Source organism: Nicotiana attenuata, unplaced genomic scaffold, assembly GCF_001879085.1.
Source record: "Nicotiana attenuata strain UT unplaced genomic scaffold, NIATTr2, whole genome shotgun sequence".
In the NCBI taxonomy this organism is placed as follows: domain Eukaryota; kingdom Viridiplantae; phylum Streptophyta; class Magnoliopsida; order Solanales; family Solanaceae; genus Nicotiana; species Nicotiana attenuata.
In genome coordinates this window covers 23,085-47,433 of record NW_017675814.1, presented here as the reverse complement: position 1 = coordinate 47,433, position 24,349 = coordinate 23,085, and the positions used below count along the sequence as shown (strand labels likewise).

The following is a 24,349-nucleotide window of genomic DNA, read 5'->3' as shown; positions in this document are numbered from 1 at the left end:
CACAGAGTTATTCTCCAGCACAACCTTCCCCCCCCCCCCCCCTCCAAATATAATGAAACCCTTATTTTTGGCTCTTCAGACATTGTAAAAAAATAATTGATAAGAAGAAGAGAGAAGTATGAGCGGAAGTTTGAAGTTTGTATTGAATGAATTTTCATAAAATTGAAACGCCTTTAAATAAGGCAAGTCCGAGCTTGGGGTGCATAATTTTTTTAAGGAACTCGCAGTACAATACCATGTTTTATGTGTTTGAATTATTGTTTGTCAATTGATTATTGGTGGGGCCAAATTAATAAGGCATTCGCAGTACAGTACTGCGTTTAAGTAATTCGCAGTATTGTACTGCGAATTACTTAAAAAAATAATTTTTTAATAATACGCAGTACTATACTGCGAATTACTTTAACGGCTAAATTTTCGTTAAAGTAATTCGCAGTTTAGTACTGCGTTTTAGGTAGTCTCTGTTTAGAAACGGCGCTCAGATTTTTGTTTTCTGTATATCTCTCCCCCTTTTAGGTGTAGGGGTTGGCTTCTTTTATAGAGTCCGAAACTTAAATAGTGCCAAAAATGGCACAAAATACCTTTCTACTGTTAAAAATAAAAGAAATTACATAAGTACATAAAATGCAGTATAATACTGCGTTTTACTTTAACGAAAAGTTAGCCGTTAAAGTTAAACGCAGTACTATCGTGCGCTTTATTAAAAAAATAATTTTTTTTATTAAACGCAGTATTGTACTGAGTTTCCCTATAATTTTTGGGCCCACTTCTGCAGGACATTTAAATCCTTGTAATTTATTACAGGAAAAAGGGAAACGCAGTATTGTACTGCGTTTTCCTATAATAAATTTATAGGGACCCTTCTTCTTCCTTGGCTTCACGACAGAAGCCATTTTTTAATCCCCACCACTGCTGAAAAGCAATTTCAGATTCTAAAGCATGCATGCAATTATTGGTAAATACTTATGACAATATTTATAGCATATTTGGTCAATGTTTTAAAATCAGTTTACTTTAAGAAGTATTTTTTTTCAAATTAAAAGTATTTTTTCGAAATACTGTTGGTGAGAAATAGTTTGTATTTGATAAGTTAATTTGAAAAGTACTTCTGAGTAGCAATTAGTGTTTGACCAAATTTTTAAAAAATATTTGTAAGTGTATTTTCCTCAAAAGTGCTTCTCAAAGTATTTTTGGGGAGAAGCTATATTTTTCGCTTATCCAAAAGAAATTATGCTCTACTCAAAAGTATTTTTTTTTTCCTTCTAGAAGCTTGGCCAAACGTTTCAACTTTGAAAAAAGAATATGTTTTAAAAATTTTAAAAAAATATTTTGGCCTCGGAGAAGCTTGGCCAAACAACCTACTATTAATATCTGCACGAAATAAAATAATTCAAATATAAAATTAAAATTAAAATACATGTCATTTAATTATAATTAAGTGATAAATATTTATAAGAAAAATACATATCTTGTACTTAGTACTTTTCTGCAAATATCAAATACGGAGAAATATTACTTTAACTTGCAAACATCCTCCTTCATGTCTTAAAATCTTGTGGTACACAACACGATGTGTAGATGACCTTCACTATAACACTTTCGGTTGTTGTCAAGAACATTAAATATATCATTATGTCTAGGGACACATTCTGTCGTGAAGCCAAGGAAGAAGAAGGGTCCCTATAAATTTATTATAGGAAAACGCAATACAATATTGCGTTTCCCTAGTGCTGCGTTTTTTCTGCAGAAGTGGGCCCAAAAATTATAGGGAAAGGCAGTACAATACTGCGTTTAAGGGAAACGCAGTATTGTACTGTGTTTTCCTAAAAAAAAATTATTTTTTTAATAAAGTGCAGTATAATACTGCGTTTAACTTTAACGGCTAACTTTTCGTTAAAATAAATGTACTTATGTAACTTTTTTGTTTAACAGTAGAAAGGTATTTTGTGCCATTTTTGGCACTATTTAAGTTTCGGACTCTTCTTTTATAGGTTTAGGTTTTTAGGGTTAGATTTAGGTTAAGGGGTATGAGCCTAGGAATTATGAGCTTGGGAATTATGGGCTAGGTCCAAAAATTAGGCCTAAAAATGGATTGTTCGAGCCCAAGTTTTATTTTTTTCCTGCGAACGAGACTTAAAATACGATCTCATTTATTAACTAATCTTACTTAAGTAAAATAACTATTAAAATAAGATGACTGTTAAAACAAAACTATTTTTTGGTATTTTTCAAGATTAAAAATAACTACAAAACATTAATGAAACTATTTTTTTATGATTTTTATTTTCTTGTAATAAAATAAAGTAAAAAGTCAAAATTAGTTGAAATAGCGATATTAGGCCTAAATTAAATATTTACATGCTAAAATGGGTGAAATCTCGGGGAGGGTCAAAAATCACATGTCTACAATGTGACAATCATGACTCTTTAATCCAAAGATTCTCCTTTAGTCTGGATCAATGCAATCAGAAATATTACTCGAGTAACCATCTGGCACTGAAATATTCTTTGAAGTTGTGAGGAAAGCCACTCTTCCTTTGGAATGGTAAATACACCAAGCCTACACTCATCATTCTCATCAGGCCAAAGATCACGCCTTATACCCATATCTTTCAGATCTTTTCGTGCCTTAATATTATCTTTTGACTTGTCTTTATCGTTGAGCAAAGAATATATAATATTGTCAAACACATTCTTTTCGATGTGCATGACGTCTAAATTGTGGCGCAACGAGTTGAACTCCCAGTATGGAAGATTAAAGAATATGTTTTTTTTCCTGCATTGTTGTGCTGCACCTTGCCCAATATTTTTTTGTCTAGATCTTTTTCTTCTCTCATTCAAATCAGCCGATTTTCCAAATGTAACATCAATATCTTTCACTTGTTGCAAAATATCAGATCCGGATAACTTTCTCAGTGGGTCTCTTTCCTCCACATTTCCATCAAAGCGATGCCTCATCAGCCTAAATTTTTGATTTCTTGCTAAAAATCCACGATGACCAATAAAGCACCACTTTCTACTATGGCGAAGCCGACAAGGTTCTGCATCAAAATTACAAGTGGGACATGCTAAACTAGTATGTGAGTTCTAACCAGATAAGATATCGAGTCTAGGAAAGTCACTAATTATCCACATAAGAGCAGCTCGCAATCTAACCATCTCTTTCTTTGATGAATCAAAATTTTCGAAACCTTCACTCCACAACTCATTCAACTCCTTAATAAGGGGTTGTAGGTAAACATCTATATTATTTCCCGTCGTGCGTGGACCAGGAATGATCATTGATAGAATAAAATTGGATTGTTTCATACACAACCAAAGAGGAAGGTCGTATGGAACTAAAATGACTGGCCAAATGCTATAATTAGTACTCATCCTGCCCAAAGGATTGAAGCCATCACTAGCTAGGCCAAGCCGAACATTCTGGGGATCAAAGGCAAATTCTGGAAAAGTTGTATCAAACCTCTTCCATGCCTCACCATCTCTAGGATGTCTCATGATTCCATCTTTGTTACTATCCTCAGCATGCCATCTCATATATTTTGCTATTTTAGAGCACATGAACAATCTCTGCAACCTTGGTTTTAATGGAAAGTAACGCAAAATCTTTGCAGGCTTCTTAGTTTTCTTTGCAAATCAAATGATCGAGCGCTACCTCTCTAGTCTACAACTTTGCAAATCCACATTTAGGACAAGGACACTTAATTCTATCTCTAACAACAGATTAGCAAATGCAAAATCTAAAAACTGATTTAAATCAAATAAATATTCCCCGATGTTTCTTGGCTTTCTAATCCAAGATTTATCCATAGAAAAGTTTTAACTTTCAAGTGCAGCTGATGAACCTTTCAGAATATAAAGAGAAAATATCAGTTCTCTATTATTAGAATGCAAAATATTACCTATGAAGCTATAAATACATACATCAAAAGTCATCTATAATCATAAACACTACCAAACTTGAAAATTCTCTAAGAAAGAATGCATTTGCATAGTCATAGTCATATCTCCCAACAAAAACAGAAAATTTCTCAGAATTTACTATATAATATCTCAAGTGATGAACCAGAAATGGTGGTTTCCAGTTGGTGGCTATAATGACAACTCATACTATATAATATCTGACTCACATTAATTCATTATCTTTTAACTTCACCCCCATAAAGATCATAACTAGAGTACTAAATAATAATAATACTCTACAGCCTATTAGCAGTCCGAAGCAATTATTCATTTACCCATTCTACAAAAATATGGACAGCACATGAAAACGGGAGACTCTATAAAAGAAGTAAACAAACTAAATACACACAAAAATTCATATAGATCGACCATCTAATACACACAAAAATTCAACATCAAACACTATATATCATACAGATCGACCAAATACACACAAAAATTCAAAATTAACAGAAAACCCATGAGGGGAAATAAGGAAAAAAGAGAAAAATCAAACCTGGGAGAAGGAGAATACCGGCAGAGATTTGTAGTGGACTCAATCAATAAAGAAATAATGAACGAGTGTATTTTGGCTCACACTCAATAACGAGAAAATTGGTTATTTATTCCTGTGGAAGTGATAAATGTTCGAAGAAGAAAAGAGAATTCTTTCTCTGTGAGGAAAAGAGAAGTTCGAAGAAGAAGAAGACAGTGTATTTTATTGTTGAGGGGCGGAAGTTTCTAGGCGGAAAAGATTGGAGGGAGTCTGAAATAAATTACCCGCTATTTTTAGGGTTGTGGATGTATTAGACCCCCGTAAATTGTATAATTTTATGGGGGCTAATATATTACCGCAAAATTATGCAAATTGAGGAGATTATTTATACCCTCCGCAAATAAACCTCCGCAATTTACCCCTTTTTTTGTAGTGTGAGTTCAATTTTTCTTGCCCTAGATACGACGTTGCTTACAAATAGTGGGGTAGTTTGTCGCCAAAACTAGAGCCTATGAAGAATAAGCGGAGCACCAAACTTAGGTTGCAAAGCTACAATAGATTGTGGAGCATGTGTGTACTCAAAAGAGAAGCGTTGTAGAATAAAGGTTATAGTCATTTTCGCTTCTAACATTGCGAAGTTTTGTCCAATGCATATTCGCGGTCCTGCCCCAAATGGAAAGAATGTCATTTGCCCCTTTGTTGCCTTTAAGACACCTTCACTAAATCTCTCAGGCTTGAACTCCTTTGCATCTTCTCCCCAAATTTCCTCGTCATGATGCAAGAAGATCGTTGGTATAAATAGCAATGATCCATTTAGCAGATGCAGATCACCTAATTTAGTTTCCATCATTAGTCCTTCTGATACGTGTTGATAGTGGTGGATATAGTCTTAGGGACTCGTTCAAGATCATTGACACCTGAAAAGTATATATTGATGTATTACAACTTCAGCTTACTAATAACTTAGATGATTCAACGGATAAGTAAAATTTTCCCAACTGATATAACAAATCTTGATTACTAATTATAAAATGACTGCAATTTTAGCTAGTGAAAAAAGTGAAAATTTTCGGACATATGGTTGAAACATGAAAACAAGTTTCTGAAGTTGTGCTGAAAAATAAATTTTAAAAGTCGAAGTTATGTTTGGACGTGCATTAATTTTGAAAAAAAAATTAAAGTTTTGTGAGTGGATAGAATATTTTTACCCAAAAACTGCCTTGAAAATTTTTTTCAACTTTTTTTTTTTTTCAAAAATTGATCTTATTTCATGAACAAACACTGTTTTCAAAAAACAATACAAAACAAACTGCCAAAGTTTATTGCCAAATGGGTCCTTAATCTCTTAGATTCCTCTGTTCTATATATGCATGAGTTATTTTCCAAGTTATGGTGAAAGAACTTACAATTTTTAACCGACTTAATTCATCAAAAGCTGGTTCATCACTTCCAAAGGCTTGTAAAACTTCCTCTCTAGCTTTTGCCTGCCAATCATGATGCCTAGATAACAAAATCATAGTCCAACCAAGCCACACTGATGTTGTCTCTTGACCAGCAAAATAAAATAATTTGCACTCTTGAATTACTTCAGGGATAGTTAATCCAAATTCCTTGCTTCCTTGCTCTTCAATTTCATTGGAATTTGATTCCAGTAGTGTACCTAATAGATCATCACTAAAAGCCTGCCCTGCTTCTTTTGCCTATAGTCTGTTGTCAATAATACGCCTAATCGATTCTTGAACTTCCTTTTCAGTTTCTTTCAATTTCTTGTTTCTTTTGGTGGGCAAAAATCTGCAAATTAAAGTTGTATGTTAAGAATAGAAAATCACACATGTAATAATTATTGGCTTTGCAAAGTGAATAGCTCTACATAACTGCAAATTTGATCCTTTGGATATTCGTATTTAGCCTTCAATTAAGTAAAAAATTGTTTGCTCAAAAGTTATCACATATCTTATGAGTGCAATACAATACAAATAATCACGGGAAAATCATAGCAAATCGTAATTATCCATTGGACCAAATGAAAGAAACGAAAATAAGTACTCAGAATTAGGGGGAGAAACATTAAAAGCCTTTATTGATAATATTTGTTTGGTCTGCCTCTCCATGAAGAGGTTCAGAGCCTTACAATGGTGTTTTTCTCTTCCCATAAGATGGGTATATTTTTCCTTTCTCTCTCCTGTCTATAGTAGTGAAGAAGCAGCCCCCCTTTCTAGGGCTTCCACTCTTAGTATTTATAGATATGAGCTTCGTGAGCTGGCAATAAATGGTCGTGGCCACGCTGAGGTTCCGTCCCCGTGGGGGAATGAATGGGCCGTGCCCTCGTACATTCAATCGGACAAGAGTCGAATCCTCTTATAAATAAGTGGCCATACCACTTATTAATTATGGATTAGCTCAAGAGGAGATTAACTCCGTTAATTACCGTGAGGTCAGATTCTGACCCATACAGTTAGTCCCTCCCCTTATTGAGGTCGTGTTTCGGCCGAGCTCGATGAGCGGATTTCATCGATTGTGATTTGAAAAAACTCGAATAAGGGGGCCGACTTATTGACGGCGGCGGCCTTAGTCGTTTACACGTTGGAGATGGCCGTAGCCTTTCATATATTGGAGGTGGTCGTAGCCTTTCATATAATAGCGATGGCCGTAGCCTTTCATATGCTGGAGAGCTTTTCATATTTTGGAGATGGCCGTGGAAAATGAGTATGCGCCGGGTACGTATTTGGTCACGTCCAGAATTTTGAAGGCGTACGGCGCATTCTTTCAGCGTTTGCAGGCCGTTGCGATTATTCTGACGGCGGGACGCTGGCGGATGGCTGAGAAGCCGCTTCGCGGAGCTTGTCATAATGACGCTTGCTTCGGCAGAATCGAACCATTTTACGGTTGGTCGTGCAGTTAATGATGGCTATTGGGTTTCGCGAAAGCCATTTATGTTGCCTATAAAGGCGGGTTGAGGCATTCATTTCTCATATCTTCATTGTTCATCTGAGAGAGAGACTCTGAGGAGACTTTTTCATTTCGCTAATTCATCTTCTCTTTTCTTTCCTTTGATTGTGGTATCATTTGTCTTCAGTAGATCAACAATGGCAGTCAGTTCTTCCCACGGTGCTCTTCCAGTAGATTTTCCGGTAGTTGGAGGGCCATCTCCGGCGATGGGAGGTGCAGAACAGATGGAGTCCAGCGAAATTCCGTCGGTTGACGAGGTGGTTCCTCGGCCCGGAGGTCTGGCGATTGATTTCACCGTCGACGGTGGAGAGGAACCGGTGGATGAAGCCCCGTTAATGGGGGAGATTGGGATGGCCCGATTACGGGAACAGGGGGTCGTTCCTACCCATGCAGACATTGTTCTCGCTAGAAGCGAGGAGAGGGTCCACACCGATCGCCGGGGATACTGCGTTTTTTACGCCTATCCTTTCAGGTTGGGGTTCAAGATCCCGCTCCCAATGCTGGTGGTGGATTTCTGCCGTTATTACGGGGTATGCCCGGGTCAGCTCACTCCTTCCCTCTACAAATTATTGGCAATGTTCATCAAGTACGCGGAATTGGCCCGTAGGGAGGTCACGCTGCAGCATGTGCTGAGTCTCTACGCTCCCCAGAGAGTCCGCGGCACCATGATTCAGGCGTGCCCTCGTGGGTCGAGGGGCCTGGTCATGAAGTTGGATGACGAGGTCGACCCTCGCCCTTTCGAGCACTTCTTTTACATCAGGACCAAGCACCTGGTGGCGGATGCTACTGGGTTCCCAGAGGCTTGGAACCATGCACGTAAGTTCTTTAGTGGTTGAATTCCTTTTTCTTTCCCTCTTTATGATTTGTGATCATGGGCGTTAACTCGTGTCTTTTTTGTAGCTGACAGGTCGCCGCCGGCCCCATTGTCTTGGATACGTGAGTGGGTCGAGGCCGTACTCCCTCATACGCGGGGGATACGCACATGGGCATCTTTCTGGGAGAGGCATGGCCGTAGGCCCGTGGCAGGTAAAAAATTGATTTCTTCTTAGGTTCTGCTTTGTTTCAACTCTATTCATCAACCTTGTTTTCTTGTGATTAGGGAGGGCACGCCGCGTCAGGGCCCCTCAGCTGGCCTTCCGTCGGCCTGGTGCAGTTGCTCGGCTTACTGCAGCGCCGGTGTCGTGCTCAACACCGAGGGCGGCATCAGTCGAGTCTTCAGCGGTGTCTTCTCCATCACGGACCCTACTTCGGGATGAAGCCATCGGGGGTTGCGCGCCCTAGAGCGGAATCGTCATCAGATGGGGAGGAGGAGAGGCCGTTGATAAGGCGTAGGGTCGCGTTCGCGCCGGCTCCTCCTGTGGTAATTAATTTGGACTCCCCCCCCGGCGGACGCGGAGAAGAGTGTGGCTGCGGCGCCTGCCCTCGAGGGTGGACAAACAATGGGGGTTGGACCGGTTGGCTTAGGCCATGATGATACCGTCGCTTCGGCGACTCAATTGGTGGTTCCAGTCGCTGAAACGGGAGGTAGTTCCTCAGCGGCTGCTAGTGTGGGTGAGCCCAGCGCTCCTTCAGCGGCTGCGGCGGGAGGAGATGCTGTAGGGGTGAGGATGAGTCCGAATCCGAATTGGATCCCGACGACGTCCGTATGTTCCAAGAAGGCTCACCAATTCAGCGGTGCGTGCAGGGGGGCGATCTCGCTTTATCGAAGTTCCCACGGAATTGAACTTATTGCTCCAAGGGGAAAGCTTGGTGCCACAGTTCGAGCTGCTATGCTCGGAGGCCGAGAATGCGTCGTTGAGGGGCGTTACGGATGTCGGGCTAATGAATAAGGTAGCCGTGATGGGCTTGAGGGTATGTACTGTTACGTCGGTTCGCTTCTTCTTTGCCTTAGGTTTATTCTTTTATTCTAATCGTTGTCTTTGCTTTGCAGTCTTATCAGTTGTAGGTGGAGAGCATCCGTCGAGCCAAGGTCCGCTCGGGGATATTTTTGCGGGCGCTGGAGAAGTATCGCCGCTACCGAGATCAGTGCCGAGAGTTGCGCGTGCGCTTGAGGAATGATCCTCGCAGCCGGGCCTTGGTCGAAGAGCTGGCGAGGCGGGAGCTTCAGATGCAGCAAATACTTGGCCGAACGAGTGCTCTCGAGGAGCAGCTCCGCCGAAAGGATGAGGAGCTCGAAGCGGTGAAGAGGGTCGCAGCTGAGTGCGAACGCCGGGGCGAGGCCAAGGCGGCGGAGGCCGCTGCGGCATGGAGCGGGAAAGTGACCGCGTTGGAGGGTGAGGTCGCGGCATTGAAGCTTCAAGTGAGGGATGCTTCGTCGAGGGCCGGGGCGTTGGAGGAGGCTATCCGCGTGCACGAATCCCAACGGGCATTGGAAAGGGATGCTGCGGCCTTTAGAGAGGCGAGTCTCGAGGAGCGGATTGGTGTCTTTGAGCAGGACGCCCAGGTCATGGCGGACCGGATCACAGCCTTAGAAGAAGAGAATCAGCGGCTACGGGATCAGGCCGCTTCTTCCAGCCAGGCTCGGGAACTTTGGGTCTTTGCCGAGGCCCAACGTGATGTATATAAGAGTTTGTGGGAGGCTGGAGTCGTGACCGAGGCTGCTTTCGAGGGGGCACGTCAGAAGGCTCGTGAGGCACGTGCCGATTGTGGTTTTGACGCGGCGACGCCAGAGGCTGACGCTGGTGCAGACGGTGGCGCAGACGGCACCGAGTAAAAAGATTATGCATTTTTTCTTGTCTTGTTCGCTGCTTGGCGTTTTAGGCGTTTCTTGTATTATTATTATTTTTATTTCTTGTATTGATCGGCCTTGGCCGGGTGTAAGCGGGGATGACCCGCAATTGACTTTGTAAATATACAAATTTTCTTTTCCATCGCCTGCCTTGTGCTTGTTTTTTGTCACTGTTTTTCTTTCGTTCTTTAGAGTTTTTGTTGCGCTTTTTGTTGACCGTTCACGTTGGCAGCCCTAGTCGAATTTAACTCGACGACTTTAGTCGTGATAGAATCGACGGCCTTAGCCATAGAGGCAACTTCGACCGTCGTCGGGTCGTTTACTCACCGTAGTCGAATCTAGGTCGACCGTTGGCGGCGATGGCCCTAGCCATAATATAGTTGATGGCCTTGCTTTTTCAGCTCGGTGCGGGCGAGCCTTGGCCGTTATTTGGCGATAGCGGCGCTTAGCCTTAGTCCCAGTTCGGGCGCGGTCGAACTACCGGTCGTGATAGTAAAAAGCGCGGCCTCGTAGTTTGACTGGGCCGAACTTTACGTGGCCCGAATCTTAATTCGAGTTGGGGGAACTTACTTGAAATGGCGAGGGTGCCTATCCTGCGCTTTGATTTGTTAGAGGTCGGGCTTTGCTTTCACAGATGAAAGCGTTTGGCCTGAGTCTCGGTTCGACTGTGGTTGGACTTGCTAAAGTTGAGGACGAAGGCGTCCATTCTTGTAGTTCGAGCGAGGTCGAGCTCGTTGGATTCAATAGCGAAGGCCCGTAGCTTGAGTCTAGGTTCGACCGTGGCTGGATTTATTGGCGGAGGTACGCAGCCGGAGTCCCAGTTCGACTGTTGTTGGACTTTGTTAAATTTGGTGGCGAAGGCTCGTAGCCTGTTTTGGTTCAACTGTGGTTGAACTTGTTGGTGAAGGCGCGTAGCCCGTCTTGGTTCAACCGTAGTTGAACTATTGGCGAAGGCGTATAGCCTTGATATAATGACGAAGGCGCATAGCCTGAGTCCCGGTTCAACCGTAGTTGAACTTTCTGGTGAAGGCGCGTAGCCTGTCTTGGTTCAATCGTAGTTGAACTTGGTCGATTTTGACGGCGAAGGCTCATGGCCTGAGTCCCGGTTCAGCCGTAGTTGAACTTTCTGTTGAAGGCTCATAGCCTGTCTTGATTCAACCGTAGTTGAACTCTTTGACGAAGGCGCATAGCCTTGATATAATGGCGAAGGCGCATAGCCTGAGTCCCGGTTCAACCGTAGTTGAACTTTCTGGTGAAGGCGCGTAGCCTGTCTTGGTTCAACCGTAGTTGAACTCTTTGACGAAGGCGCATAGCCTTGATATAATGGCGAAGGCGCATAGCCTGAGTCCCGGTTCAACCGTAGTTGAACTTTCTGGTGAAGGCGCGTAGCCTGTCTTGGTTCAACCGTAGTTGAACTTTTTGACGAAGGCGCATAGCCTTGATATAATGGCGAAGGCGCATAGCCTGAGTCCCGGTTCAACCGTAGTTGAACTTTCTGTTGAAGGCTCATAGCCTGTCTTGGTTCAACCGTAGTTGAACTCTTTGACGAAGGCGCATAGCCTTGATATAATGGCGAAGGTGCATAGCCTGAGTCCCGGTTCAACCGTAGTTGAACTTTCTGGTGAAGGCGCATAGCCTTCTCGATTCAACCGTAGTTGAACTCTCTGTTGAAGGCGCATGCGAAGGCGCATAGCCTGAGTCCCGGTTCAACCGTAGTTGAACTTTCTGGTGAAGGCGCGTAGCCTGTCTTGGTTCAACCGTAGTTGAACTCTTTGACGAAGGCGCATAGCCTTGATATAATGGCGAAGGCGCATAGCCTGAGTCCCGGTTCAACCGTAGTTGAACTTTCTGGTGAAGGCGCGTAGCCTGTCTTGGTTCAACCATAGTTGAACTTGGTCGATTTTGACGGCGAAGGCTCATGTCCTGACTCCCGGTTCAACCGTAGTTGAACTTTCTGTTGAAGGCTCATAGCTTGTCTTGGTTCAACTGTAGTTGAACTCTTTGACGAAGGCGCATAGCCTTGATATTCTGGCGAAGGCGCATAGCCTGAGTCCCGGTTCAACTGTAGTTGAACTTTCTGGTGAAGGCGCGTAGCCTGTCTTGGTTCAACCGGGGTTGAACTTGGTCAATTTTGACGGCGAAGGCTCATGGCCTGAGTCCCGGTTAAACCGTAGTTGAACTTTCTGTTGAAGGCTCATAGCCTGTCTTGGTTCAAGCGTAGTTGAACTCTTTGACGAAGGCGCATAGCCTTGATATAATGGCGAAGGCGCATAGCCTGAGTCCCGGTTCAACCTTAGTTGAACTTTCTGTTGAAGGCTCATAGCCTGTCTTGGTTCAACCGTAGTCGAACATTTTTGGTGAAGGCGCATAGCCTGAGTCCCGGTTCAACCGTAGTTGAACTTTTTCGATCTTTGATGACGAAGGCTCCATGGCCTAAGTCCCAGTTCAACTGCTGTTGAACTTTGTCGATCTTTGATGACGAAGGCTCACGGCCTGAGTCCCATATTGTGGGTATTGAGTGATGAAGCTCGGTTTGGATTCGAGACCTTGAGCGGCTCATCCGTTGTCTTCCCAACCAGGGTTTATAGGCTGCCTTGAGGCGATTCTCGATTCGAGATTCCTCCGTGCTGGTTTCCGGCTGGAGCCCTTATCAGGGATGTGGGAGATCTCTTACGAAGATTCTCCCCAAAAGAGAGGGGGGATGGCTTCTTCTTCTTGTTTGCACCATCCGATAGATGAGAGACAGAGGAACTGGATCTCGATTCGAGATCTTCGATTTCCATCGGCCAGATCTGCCGCTTTGGCTTGTTTATGCGGGGCTGCTTCTTCTTTTTCCGGCGTTTCTTTCCTTTTGGTCCATGGAAGAACTACGCGATTTTGCTATGAAATCCCCACAGACGGCGCCAAATTGTTTGCTCAAGAGTTATCACATATCTTATGAGTGCAAAACAATACAAATAATCACGGGAAAATCATAGCAAATCATAATAATCCATTGGACCAAATGAAAGAAACGAAAATAAGTACTCAGAATTAGGGGGAGAAACATTAAAAGCCTTTATTGATAATATTTGTTTGGTCTGCCTCTCCATGAATAGGTTCAGAGCCTTACAATGGTGTTTTCCTCTTCCCATAAGATGGGTATATTTCCCCCTTCTCTCTCCTGTCTATAGTAGTGAAGAAGCAGCCCCCCTTTTCTAGGGTCCCCTCTCTTGGTATTTATAGCTGTGGGCTTCGTGAGCTGGCAATAAGTGGCCGTGACCACGTTGAGATCTCGCCTCTATAGTGGCGGATAGGCCAGGGCCTTGTTGACCGAGCCAGAGGCGGGTTGAACGTCGTCAATTCTGAGTGGTCGTGCCACTGATTAATCATGAATTAACTTAAAACGGGATTAGCCTCGTTAATTATCGTGGGGTCGGATTCTGACCCATACACACCTCTTGCTGCATGTTGATTTCCTGCAAGATCTTCGCATTAATTAGATTTTGTTCAAAAAGACAAAGTAAACTCGTTATGTAAAGAAGGGAGAAAACTAACTTGCATACGTGGACAAACAACATACTGCTTGAAGCCACAATATTGTTGCAGAGCAGTAAAAGATCGTTTATTCACATGCTCGGCTCTATACCAGCAAATGCAAAATTTTGTAGGGTAAAGACTGAAGGGGTATGACTTGCAGCATTCGGTTATGCAGCTTCTATTTGGGTACACCATGCATTTGAAGATTTCATGACAACCATCATTATTCTCGCTGGGTACAGATAGTGTCCATGGCCATGTGTTACTCTTGCTCACTTCTGCTAATTCCACTTGCTGCTCCTTTATTTTACATATCCATACATACCAATTTTTTTAGGACAACATCCAAACATATTTTGATCAAATTACTGAATGCATGACATATGTATTTAATTTGTACATACATATTTCTTTCACATTTTTCGAAAAAATAAACAACAAAATACAAAACACATAGGAGGATTAAACCAAAACGAGTTAGTTTTGGGAAAAATGAGGGGGGGAAAATCAATTCTTTTAACATTGGTAGACTAGGTCCATTACACTAAACTCCTACAAAAATATATCTTTAAATCTAGTAAAAATTGCTCTTTGATTTCATTATTCTTCGTGGCCGATCGAATATTCCAGTTCTATATTCTTTCACTTAACGGTATAATATATTCTCACCTCCCAAGCAGAAGTGAGTGAAATTTTTGGACAGAGTTCATACAAAAGTCGATTAGTGCCTAAGTTAAAATGTACCCGGTCAAATAGTCAAGCTCTTCAATCTATCAATTAACTGAACAAAGTTAATATTATTGGGTGAAAACAACAAGTGCAAATAAGTATTTTCTGTTTATATTTGCTATAGAACTTTTAAAAGTAATTCTGTAATTGAACTTTTAGAATAACGAGTCCAGTTACAACTTTCTTTTAGTTAACCAATAATACAAGGAAATCATGTACCCAAAAAAAAAAAAAGATTAATTGAAGCAAATTTCCCAAGCTTAATTTTTCTACCTTTTTTCTCTAATAACAAGATAAATAGAACCCTGTTTTATGGTAAGGGGGGAAAATGGAGTGAGTTGCTCATTCATCAAATTTCATGCATCTATATATCGTTTTAATTGACTTTAGTTCTAGCAGTTACAAGAGAAGAAAAATAATAAATATAGTTTAGTTTTAAAGGAAGGAACAATTAATAATTTGTGGTTGAAGTATATAACATGGAAAGAAAGAAACTTTATAATACACTGAAAAAGAAGAAGAAAAAAACTAATTTATATCATGAGTTTACCTCTTCTGCCGTAGCCGACCGGTGATTGCAAAGTATAACAGCAGCCACCATCAAGCTGCGCATCACCAAACCTCTCCTCATTTTCGCCGTCTCCTTCTTAATTTTCTATTAAAGTTTAATTTGTGTTAAAATGCATACTATAGCTCGCTAGTACCCCCACCATTATATAACCTTTTTAAGTGATTATTTATAACAATTTGACATATTATATACTAATTTCTATAAGCATGCGCAGAAATCGTGGTTAGGAAAATATAATATGATTAATTCAAAAGTTCATTGACAGGAAATGGCACGTTTTCTTATTTCAGATCTGGATATGTCCTCCTTTATTTGAGAAATTTTATTTTATGTCTACTTGCTTGTTTATAAAAGGAAGAATAAGGCAATTCAAAATTCTAGCATTTTCCTAATCAAGATACTTAAGCACTAAAGATAAAAAAGCACACATAATTATGACCGACCTGCATCTCGTAGCTGGGAATTTCTCTTTCTGTTGGTCTTTCGCTTAATTGCTGCTTAATGTCAGAATTTAGGGGTTCTATTGGAACAAGTTGGTGTTCGCTGAATCTTTAATTTTATTGTTTTATTAGTAGCTTTTTGGCGACAGAGATCGCCACAAATAGCAAGCAAATGCGCCCGAAAATATATTTGGTGGTGACTACAAATATTGTCACTGCAGCCACTTCAACAGGCGACATAAAGCACCACTTTTAGTGGCGATATTTGTAGTCGCCCCCAAGTACATTATTCTTTTAAATTAGTAATATTTTTCTCATAGAAAATATTAGCTAATTCAAACTATAACTACTTTTTTTTTCCATATCATTTTTTGTGAAAATTTTCTGCCAAGGCTTGGACCAATGTTAATGTGCATATGCCCCTGTTGCATTACTGTTGCATTATTATTATTATTATTATTATTATTGTTGTTGTTGTTATTAAATGATATTCTCCGGGGATTTCTCCGCTAACTAATATAATGATGTCAGAAAATAACAGTACTTTAAAGGGCATATCTTGTAAGTACCATAGTGCGCACAAGATGTAAGTTAAGAAGAGAAAAGAAAAAATTAAATGAGTTGTTAGAGGGCGGGAATCAAAATCTTTATCATGGTGGTGCAAAATTAAGCAAATTTTTCATTCATTATTCGTTTGTATCATTAGGATGCATGCTAGTCTTGTTATTTTTCGTTTCTTCAGTATTGGAATGTCTCTGTTTCTGTAAATTCAGCTACCTAAGTATTGGAATATATCTGTTTCTCTGGTTTCGTTATACTTGTTTTAGTTAATATTAGTTGTAATTATATATAATGCTGCCTCTTAACCAGAAAAGGAGCAAAGGTAAAGGCTAATTAAGTCATTGCCAACTGAATGATCTGTCTCATATGATGAAATCCCCTCTAGCAGAGAAGCTGGATATAAAATTTTATGCTTTCTGCTTCTTTCTACTGCATTAAGTATCTTATAATTTTGTAATTTTTTGAAGTAACCCTGCAGGATAATTCATATGAGTAATATGAGGCAAAAGAGCAAAATATATTCAGCACTAGCAATGTCGGAGAAGCTACATTTGCAACAAGTTAGTGACCAACTTGATGCCGAACTTGCAAATGAGGACGTAACAATTCCTCCAATAAGTAATGAGAGCTTAAACACTTCTTCATCAAGCTCTAATGGAATTCATTCACAAACGAAATTGAGACGCCCTTACTTGTCATGATTAAAGGTCAGGAAAGAATTGGAATCATATAGCTTTACCCGTTTCTTGATCTTGAGCTTACTGATGACTGACCTTGCTTTTTAAGGGACGTAAGTAAGCATTGGAATCAATTGGCAACTCTTCATAAGTTTTTACAAGCTAAATTTGGTAGTTAGTTACCTACTTTCAACTATGATTCTTCTTAGTCTTGTGTGCATATAGTACATTATTGAACCATAATATGATGTTCCTCTATCATTTTGCATTTCTATTATGCTAGCAATTGTGGAAGCTTTTGTGAACATTTAAAGTTTGAAACTTTTGCTTTTGCTAGAAATTATTGAGAAGTAGAGCTATGAGACTTTGATCATAAATTTTTTGCACATGATAGGGATGCCATGTTGCCACAAAATCAAGTAAAACTTCAATGAGGTGTTAAGAAGTAAAAAGATGCATGAACACAAACTATATGTTAAAGGTGGTCTAGCTCATCTTTATAATGTAGATCAGAAAAGAAGAGCTGGAGAAGATCATCTATCTGAATAAAGAGATGCAGATAGACCGAAGTTTATTGCTATCGCTTATGGTGAAACAACTATGTTCTACATCATAGGGCTCTAAACATAACGAAACTTTGCTACATAGAGGACCAGTAGTTCATCATACAATAGAACTAAACATTTTTTAGATTACTTCCATCCCTTTCTCAGAATCCTACATCACCTGAAACTAACAAAAACAGACATGCATTATTAGTCCATACGCAAGGAAATTTGCAAAATGATAGAGGCGCATATAATGAAGGAGTCATTCATGATGTGAAAAGAATTAATTAAGAAGAGAAAAAGAGGAGTAATTACTTGAGCTTTATTGCATGGATCGGTGACATCACAGTAGCTCTCAAGTGTGATGAGAGCTTGATTGTCTAAATTCTTGGCGTAATTGTAGCAGTCGCAATTACGGCCAAGCATTATCTTGAATGTTGGGCAACATTGGTCAATGGAAGCTGTGTTAAACATGCAACTCTTTATCTTTTCTTTATCTTTAGCACAACAAGTAGCCGCCTGCTGGTTGCTACTGCTCTTGCTGTCTATGGCCTCCCTAGTTTCCGCCACCTCTTGCAGCTGCTTGATTTTCACATTACATTTGTGAGGGTGAAACTAATTTATACAGTACTTTGTATTTAACTTGTAGTATAATATTTCTCAGAAGACAAATAAAAAATGGAACTCATTTGTTTTCACTGATCCTTTAGTTTTTGGTAAGGCACTTTGTGTCATATAAATTCAAGAAAGAACATGTGGGGTGAATTATTGGTTTGTCTTTTGAATTTTATAAAAAGAAAAGTTGAGAAAAAAATGTACTCCTAAACAGAGAAGATTTTCTTAGTGCTCTTCCGATGTGTTTATGTTTTACATTACAGTTCTGTTGTTGAACCTATGATAGTAGCTAGAGTAGGGGCAGAAGCGGGTCGCCGGAAAATTACACTGTGTATGCAAGATCAATTTTCTTATATGTATATATATAGTAGACGTTGAACTCCCTTTGAAAAAAATCCTGCATCCTTCACTATAGTAGGGTATATGACAATTTTTACTGAGTTACCAAGTAATGCTTGTCATGAAAATCTATCTGTAAATACCTTACATGTAATCTCATTAATTCTGTAAGGTATCATTTACACTATCGATGTATAGGACTTAAAGGTATTTTAACATAAAGGAGTGAATAATGACTAATGTGAAGAAGACAAAAAGGCAGAAAATTTACTAACTTGCAAATGTGGACAAAGTGTAGGCGGCTGGAAGCCACAATAATTTTGAAGAGCATATAAAGCTTCTCTATTAGTGTTTCGGGCAGTACGCCAGCAGCTGCATTTTTGTGGAAGGGGAGCCCAGAAGTTGAATGAGTCGCAGCATTCGGTTATGCAGCTGCTACTTGGGTTCTGCACACAAGGCACGAACTTCCTGCAACTAGCATCCCATCGTCCACGCTTTACATGTCCATAGCAAGTTTATAGTTGTATGGGTCAAAACTAGACCAGAGAAATTCGGCACATGAAGACATAAAGCCAAGGTCGGACCGTCATCAATAAAGCCAAGGTCGGACAGACCAAGGTCGGGCCGTCATCAGTAAAGCCAAGGCCGGACCGTCATCAAGAAGGTCGTTGTTTGGCTCAAAAGCTAACAATATACTTTGTAAGCTAGAAAACAATCAAAAATAAGGGAAGGGTAAATCGTAATCAAATATAGTAGACCTAGAGATGTAAAGATGATGTTATTGTTGTAGATCTAGTATTATACAGTGATAATATGAACTCAAGAGAATATGTTCGTTTGAGGCAGAGATAGAGAGAGTCAGAAAATGAGAGAGTTGTATTATTCTGGAGTCCCCCTCTTTACAATGTGAAGGTCTCCCTTATATAATAGGAGACCTTCCTCGAAATAATCAAAAAGTTACAAAAATAGGTAACGTTTTCCTAGTGAAGACACTGAGTCCTAAACGATGTCGCTTTTGTCCCCACGTCCGAGTCGTACCCTTACGTTAGTCGGCGTACACTCACTGGGCGTACCCATTGATGTAGAGACGCTGACGGTCAAATTTGACCCCATACAGTCGTGGTTGGATAGGCCGAGGACGGACAGTCATGAAACTGCTAGTTTGCTTTAGAATACTCAAAAGGAATATTCTACCGAATATTCTCTCTAAAGTGTACCTTTTGTAAGGATTTTCTATGGATACCCCCCTTATAAATAGGAGGGGGGGTCTTCCCAAAAAGGGGCTCTCGCTCGGTCTACCTCTCCCTCTTTCTAGAAAATATGTAAACACATCTCTCAAAAGAGAGAAGAGGATCTGCGATCCAAAACCTTCATCAGATCCAAAAAGGGTCCAATGGTTCTTGTATTTTGTCTATCATTCATCTTTATCAAATGAAAGAAGATCCGACTAACTCAAGATCGGGTGAATCTTTTCCTTTATCTACATTTTATTGCCATTTAATGTTATTCAATGCATCTTTCTTTATGTTAGTAAATCTGGCTATAATCACGCCCAATATTTATACTCGACTATGTTTTTCTACTCATATTATTCGTCTCGGATCTAGAGTTAACTAGGATTTACCCCTTCATCTATTTGATTGATTTGCTTAAGAAGTGTTAAATTACTTTTGAGTCAAACAATAGTGTCAGGAGGCGAATCCAAAATTTAAATTCTATGGGTTCTACCTGCTTTACATGTCTATAGCAGGTCAGAACCAAAAACTTATTTGATCCCTGTTTGATACTCCATATTCAATAACTTAGTAAATGCATGATATATGTGTTTGCAATATAAATTTGTCTTATTTTTCCACTTGATCATGGTTAAAAATTAAAGTATATATTCTCACCTTAGTCTATCACTTCAACTAATAAACTAATTGTGATTTAGTGTAAATAACGTGTGCGCCTAAAGATAGAGGTTTGGCAATTCTCCCAAGTATATGAAAGAAGATTGAGAACTTACTTGCGCAAGCTCACTGTCAAACTGCTCGGCCACCTCTTCTGCCATAGCCAGCCGGTGGCTGCAAAGTACGGCTACAGCCACCATTACGCTGAGCATCACCAATCCTCTACACATTTTCGCCGTCTCCATATCTTAAAATGAATACTAGCGACTACCCCCACCTTTATATAACCTTTTCAGCGATAATTTATAACGACTTGAAATATACGATATATGATATAGTATTACTTTATATGAGCATGAGCGGAACTCGTGTTTAACAAACAAAAAAGTATATCAATTTAAAACATCTTTGACAGGCCAATAGCGCGTTTCCCTAATTCAGATCTTTATCTCGTGTACATAAGAGATTCCATTTAAATATGTTTGATTAAGTATTCAAAATCTGTTTATTACTTTTATCAAAATAACTTTTTAGAGATCAAGTACTTTTTGGACATAGCAATTTGTGTTTAATCAATTGATTTGAGAAGTGTTTTCCTCCGTATTTGATAAACAAAATTGTGTCTAACGTCCATGGCCAGCTCTAATGTTGTAGTTAATAAGGCTTGTACTTGCCTTAGGCCCCAAATTTGGGAGGCCCTATTTTTTAAAAATAATAGGTTTATAGGTAAAAATTGCACGGGCACCTTATTTGGTCGCCCCCATTTAACCTATATCGACTTTTTAAAAAAGTTTTAACTTGTACCCATTTTTTAAACAACTTCAAGCCTCTTTCTCCTCCTCTTCTCCTTCGTTTTCTTCTTCTCCTCCTTCTTCTTCTTCGGGTGACAATGATTTTATATGGTGGTTGTAAATATATTGTAGTTTATGATATTTTACAATTGTGAGCTGTTATGACGCTTTATTTTTTTACTATTGCTTAGGGTTTCTTCTTCTTATTTTTCTTAATTACTAAATGGGTTCATTAGATTTATTGTTGTTTTGACAAATTGATGATTGGGGTTTGTTCCTGATGATATTTGGAGGTTATTTTTCAAATTTGAGCTCATTTGGAGTTTATTTAGGTATTAAATCATATATTGGATTGTTATAATTCGAAGAACAAATTTCTATTTCTGGGCAATTTTCACTTCAGACTTATTGGCATTAAGTGAATGAAAATGTTTATAGCACCTCAGACCTTTTGGCCTTAAGTGCATCTGAAGTGTAATTTGTCACTTTAGACTTATTGGCCTTAAGTGTAGCAAAATGTTTGTTGCACTTCAGACCTTTTGGCCTTATGTGCATTTGAAGTGCAATTTTTTACTTCAGACTTATTGGTCTTAAGTATTGCAAAATGTTTGTTGCACTTCAGACCTTTTGGCCTAAAGTGCACCTGAAGTGCAATTTTTCACTTCAGACTTATTGGCAGTTCAGACCTATTTGGCCTTAAATGCATTTAAAGTGCAATTTTTTCACTTCAGACTTATTGGCCTTAAGTGAATGAAAACATTTGTTGCACTTCCGACTTTTTGGCCTTAGCATTTGAAGTACAATTTTTCACTTCAAACTTATTGGCCTTAAGTGCATCTAAAGTGCAATTTTTCACTTCATACTTATTAGCCTTAAGTGCATGAAACCATTGGTTGCACTTCAGACCTATTTGGCCTTAAGTGCATTTGAAGTGCAATTTTTTCACTTCAGGCATTTTTTTTAACTTCAGACTCATAAGTCTGAAGTCTCGTAAAGTGGATACGCTTGCAAACTTTTTTGCAAAGTGGTATAGGTTCAATTGTGACCCTAAAACTGTGTATAGATGCAAAACCCCGATTTATAGGTATTTAAAAAAATATTTAGTATTTTTAGTATAAAAGTAGACTTTCTCATATAAAAAGAAAGAAATTTTTTTAGCTTTGTAAATAAAGTAATTGTTTGGCTTACATAAAATGTGTAGTATAAATTGTTAACGTGTGAATTGGAATTGATTTGACAAGGGTGTATAGTGTCAAATTTAACCCTCAGTATCTCTACGCCAGCGGGCGCGCCCAATGAGTGTACGCCGACCAACGTAGCGGGTACGACTCGGCCGTGAGGACGAAAGCGGCGTCGTTTAGAACTCAGCGTCTACACCAGAAAGACGTTACCTATCTCTGTAACCTTTTGATTCTTTCGAGGAAGGTCTTCTATTATATAAAGGAGACCTCCACATTGTAAAGAGTGATCTATCTGATCTAATACAACTCTCTCATTTTATATCTTTCTCTCTCTCTATCTCTACTTCCGATTAATATATCTTATGAACATACATTGTCATCCCTCTAACACTGGATCTATAACAAACATTATCATCTTTGCATCTCTAGGATTATTATATTTGATTACGATTTCCCTTCCTCTATTTTTTGATTGTTTTATCGCTTACAAAGTGCATCAACAACTTTTAAGCCAAACAATTTGGCGCCGTCTGTGGGGATTTCGAGAATCAAAACCATAGTATCCACCTAGAGATCAACCAACCACTATTCTCTACACCACTCAAAAACAGGAAATGGCCGAAAACAACGCCAGATCGAAAGCCATAATGGGTGTCACAACCAATCTCCTAGGTCCTCTCAACGAGGCCAGTGACGATGGCATCCTGAATGAAACCCCAAGCATCACACCAAGTGCAGAGATCTCTCCTTCCCCATCCGAAGGTCTGACGATCTTACGCAAGGGAGCTTCCACATCTACAGCCACGGAAGCACCCTCTGCGGTCAAAGAGCTATTGGAAAGATGGCTAACAAGCGCTTTAAGTGGCTTGATTGAAAAGCCACCGCAAAGTAACGTCGTATTTACACCAATGGTAGGTACCATTGCTGCGGTGGGTGAACCAGAAGTTACACTGGTAAATAACAGACCCATCGAGACGCAAACCAACAATGGCACGCTAACAGCCATCTTAAAGAAGATGGAAGAAATAGAAAATGAAAACGAGGCACTCCGCGATCAGATGAAGGAACATCAAGAGAGGGTCGACAAGATCCCCGGTGCTCCCAAGTTACTACCAAAACGCGACGTAGGAAGATTCGTCGAACAACTATACACCGAAGAAGTTGCTCCTCACTCCACCCCTAAAACCTTCAAAATGCCTCCATACTTGAGGGTCTATGACGGAACCACCGATCCCGAGGACCACCTGATCCACTACGTCACTGCCGTGAAAGGCAACGACCTATCAAAAGAACAGGTACCTTCAGTACTACTGAAGAAGTTTGGCGAGACGTTGACAGGAGGGGCCTTAACATGGTACTCTCAGCTACCGGCTAAAGCGATATCAACGTTCGAGGAAATGGCGGATAAATTCGTCACAGCCCATGCAGGCGCGAAGAAAGCAGAAGCCAGGGTAAACGACATCTTCGCCATCAGGCAAAACGCAGGCGAGGGACTCAGGGACTTCCTGGCAAGGTTTAACAGGGTAAGAATGAGCCTACCAAATGTATCGGAGGGTATGGCAGTCGCCGCTTTCCAGAACGGGCTAAGCAGAAATGGTTCAAGGGCGACCAAGAAACTGCTGAGCCGCCTCATGAAATATCCCCCTACCACATGGGAGGAAATCCATAACGCTTATTGCGCAGAGGTGCGAGCGGACGAGGATGACCTAAACGGGCCGACCCAACGGTTAACGGCGATACATTGAGAAACGGAGGAAGAGATGCGGAACGTAAAGGACGAACGGGAACCACTCCCTCATTCCAACAGAGAGCGACATCAAGCCGTACATCAGATCCTCCCATCCGCCCCAAGGCACACAGACGCACTACAGCGAACAGGTCGCCACTACGAAACGAAAAAGGTAGCCCTCCCTTTATTAACGGCCCATAAATTTTGTGTGTCTCCTTCAGAGTTAGTGTACGCACTGGAGAAGCTAGGCACCAAGGTGCACTGGCCGCAAAAGATGAAAATCAAGACCCTGCACAAGGAAATCAAACGCCCTGTGTGTAGTTCCATCAGGAACGAGGCACAAAACCGAAGATGTGCAATCGGCCTACGCAAGATGGTCAGGATGCTAAACCAGGGATCCTAAGGGAGCTACTCAAGTGACAAAGGAAAAATAAATGAGCACGCGGACGAGAACAGTCCCCAGGACCGCCAAAGCCACCTTCCCCAACTCGCACGATAAACATGATCGTCGGAGGCGGCGACAGCAGCGATCAATTCACGTCAAACTCGCCACCACACACAGGCTAAAGCGGACCATCGCCCACGAACGGTATGAGGACTCGAAGATAGTCATCACCTTCGATAAGTCCGATGCCGACGGTT

At 40.5% G+C, this 24,349-nt stretch overlaps 2 protein-coding genes and 1 pseudogene across 6 annotated transcripts; all 3 read right to left on the bottom strand.

Annotated features, from left to right (window-relative positions):
• Window positions 1-4,898: 4,898 nt before the first annotated feature.
• LOC109220468 overlaps window positions 4,899-24,349 on the bottom strand; it is a 23,212-nt pseudogene continuing 3,761 nt past the window's right edge.
• On the bottom strand, window positions 13,311-15,058 carry LOC109220471. 3 transcript variants are annotated; one of them, XM_019384940.1, is made up of 3 exons: window positions 14,914-15,058; window positions 13,653-13,934; window positions 13,311-13,582 (listed from the first exon to the last, which is right to left on the bottom strand). In XM_019384940.1, the coding sequence occupies exons 1-3, from the start codon at window positions 14,992-14,994 to the stop codon at window positions 13,520-13,522; spliced, it is 426 nt and encodes a 141-aa protein (XP_019240485.1). In that variant the 5' UTR covers window positions 14,995-15,058; the 3' UTR covers window positions 13,311-13,519. The 3 variants fall into 3 exon arrangements, with proteins under 3 accessions (XP_019240485.1, XP_019240487.1, XP_019240486.1); XM_019384942.1 differs by having other exon boundaries at window positions 13,311-13,573; XM_019384941.1 differs by having other exon boundaries at window positions 13,653-13,928.
• Window positions 17,084-20,317, bottom strand: LOC109220469. 3 transcript variants are annotated; one of them, XM_019384937.1, is made up of 4 exons: window positions 20,123-20,317; window positions 18,390-18,608; window positions 17,476-17,739; window positions 17,084-17,344 (listed from the first exon to the last, which is right to left on the bottom strand). In XM_019384937.1, the coding sequence occupies exons 1-4, from the start codon at window positions 20,249-20,251 to the stop codon at window positions 17,330-17,332; spliced, it is 627 nt and encodes a 208-aa protein (XP_019240482.1). In that variant the 5' UTR covers window positions 20,252-20,317; the 3' UTR covers window positions 17,084-17,329. The 3 variants fall into 3 exon arrangements, with proteins under 3 accessions (XP_019240482.1, XP_019240483.1, XP_019240484.1); XM_019384938.1 differs by having other exon boundaries at window positions 17,084-17,338; XM_019384939.1 differs by lacking the exon at window positions 18,390-18,608.

Bases quoted from the DNA above. Each gene is read 5' to 3' on its own strand.
- LOC109220471 (XM_019384940.1), bottom strand. From the start codon at position 14,994: ATGAGGAGAGGTTTGGTGATGCGCAGCTTGATGGTGGCTGCTGTTATA. The intron at 13,935-14,913 runs GTAAACTCATGA...TGTAAAATAAAG, and splicing joins GGTCGGCTACGGCAGAAGAG to GAGCAGCAAGTGGAATTAGC. The intron at 13,583-13,652 runs GTTAGTTTTCTC...ATTAATGCGAAG, and splicing joins TTGTTTGTCCACGTATGCAA to ATCTTGCAGGAAATCAACAT.
- LOC109220469 (XM_019384937.1), bottom strand. From the start codon at position 20,251: ATGGAGACGGCGAAAATGTGTAGAGGATTGGTGATGCTCAGCGTAATG. The intron at 18,609-20,122 runs GTAAGTTCTCAA...GGACATGTAAAG, and splicing joins TTGACAGTGAGCTTGCGCAA to CGTGGACGATGGGATGCTAG. The intron at 17,740-18,389 runs GTTAGTAAATTT...AAAATCAAGCAG, and splicing joins CACTTTGTCCACATTTGCAA to CTGCAAGAGGTGGCGGAAAC.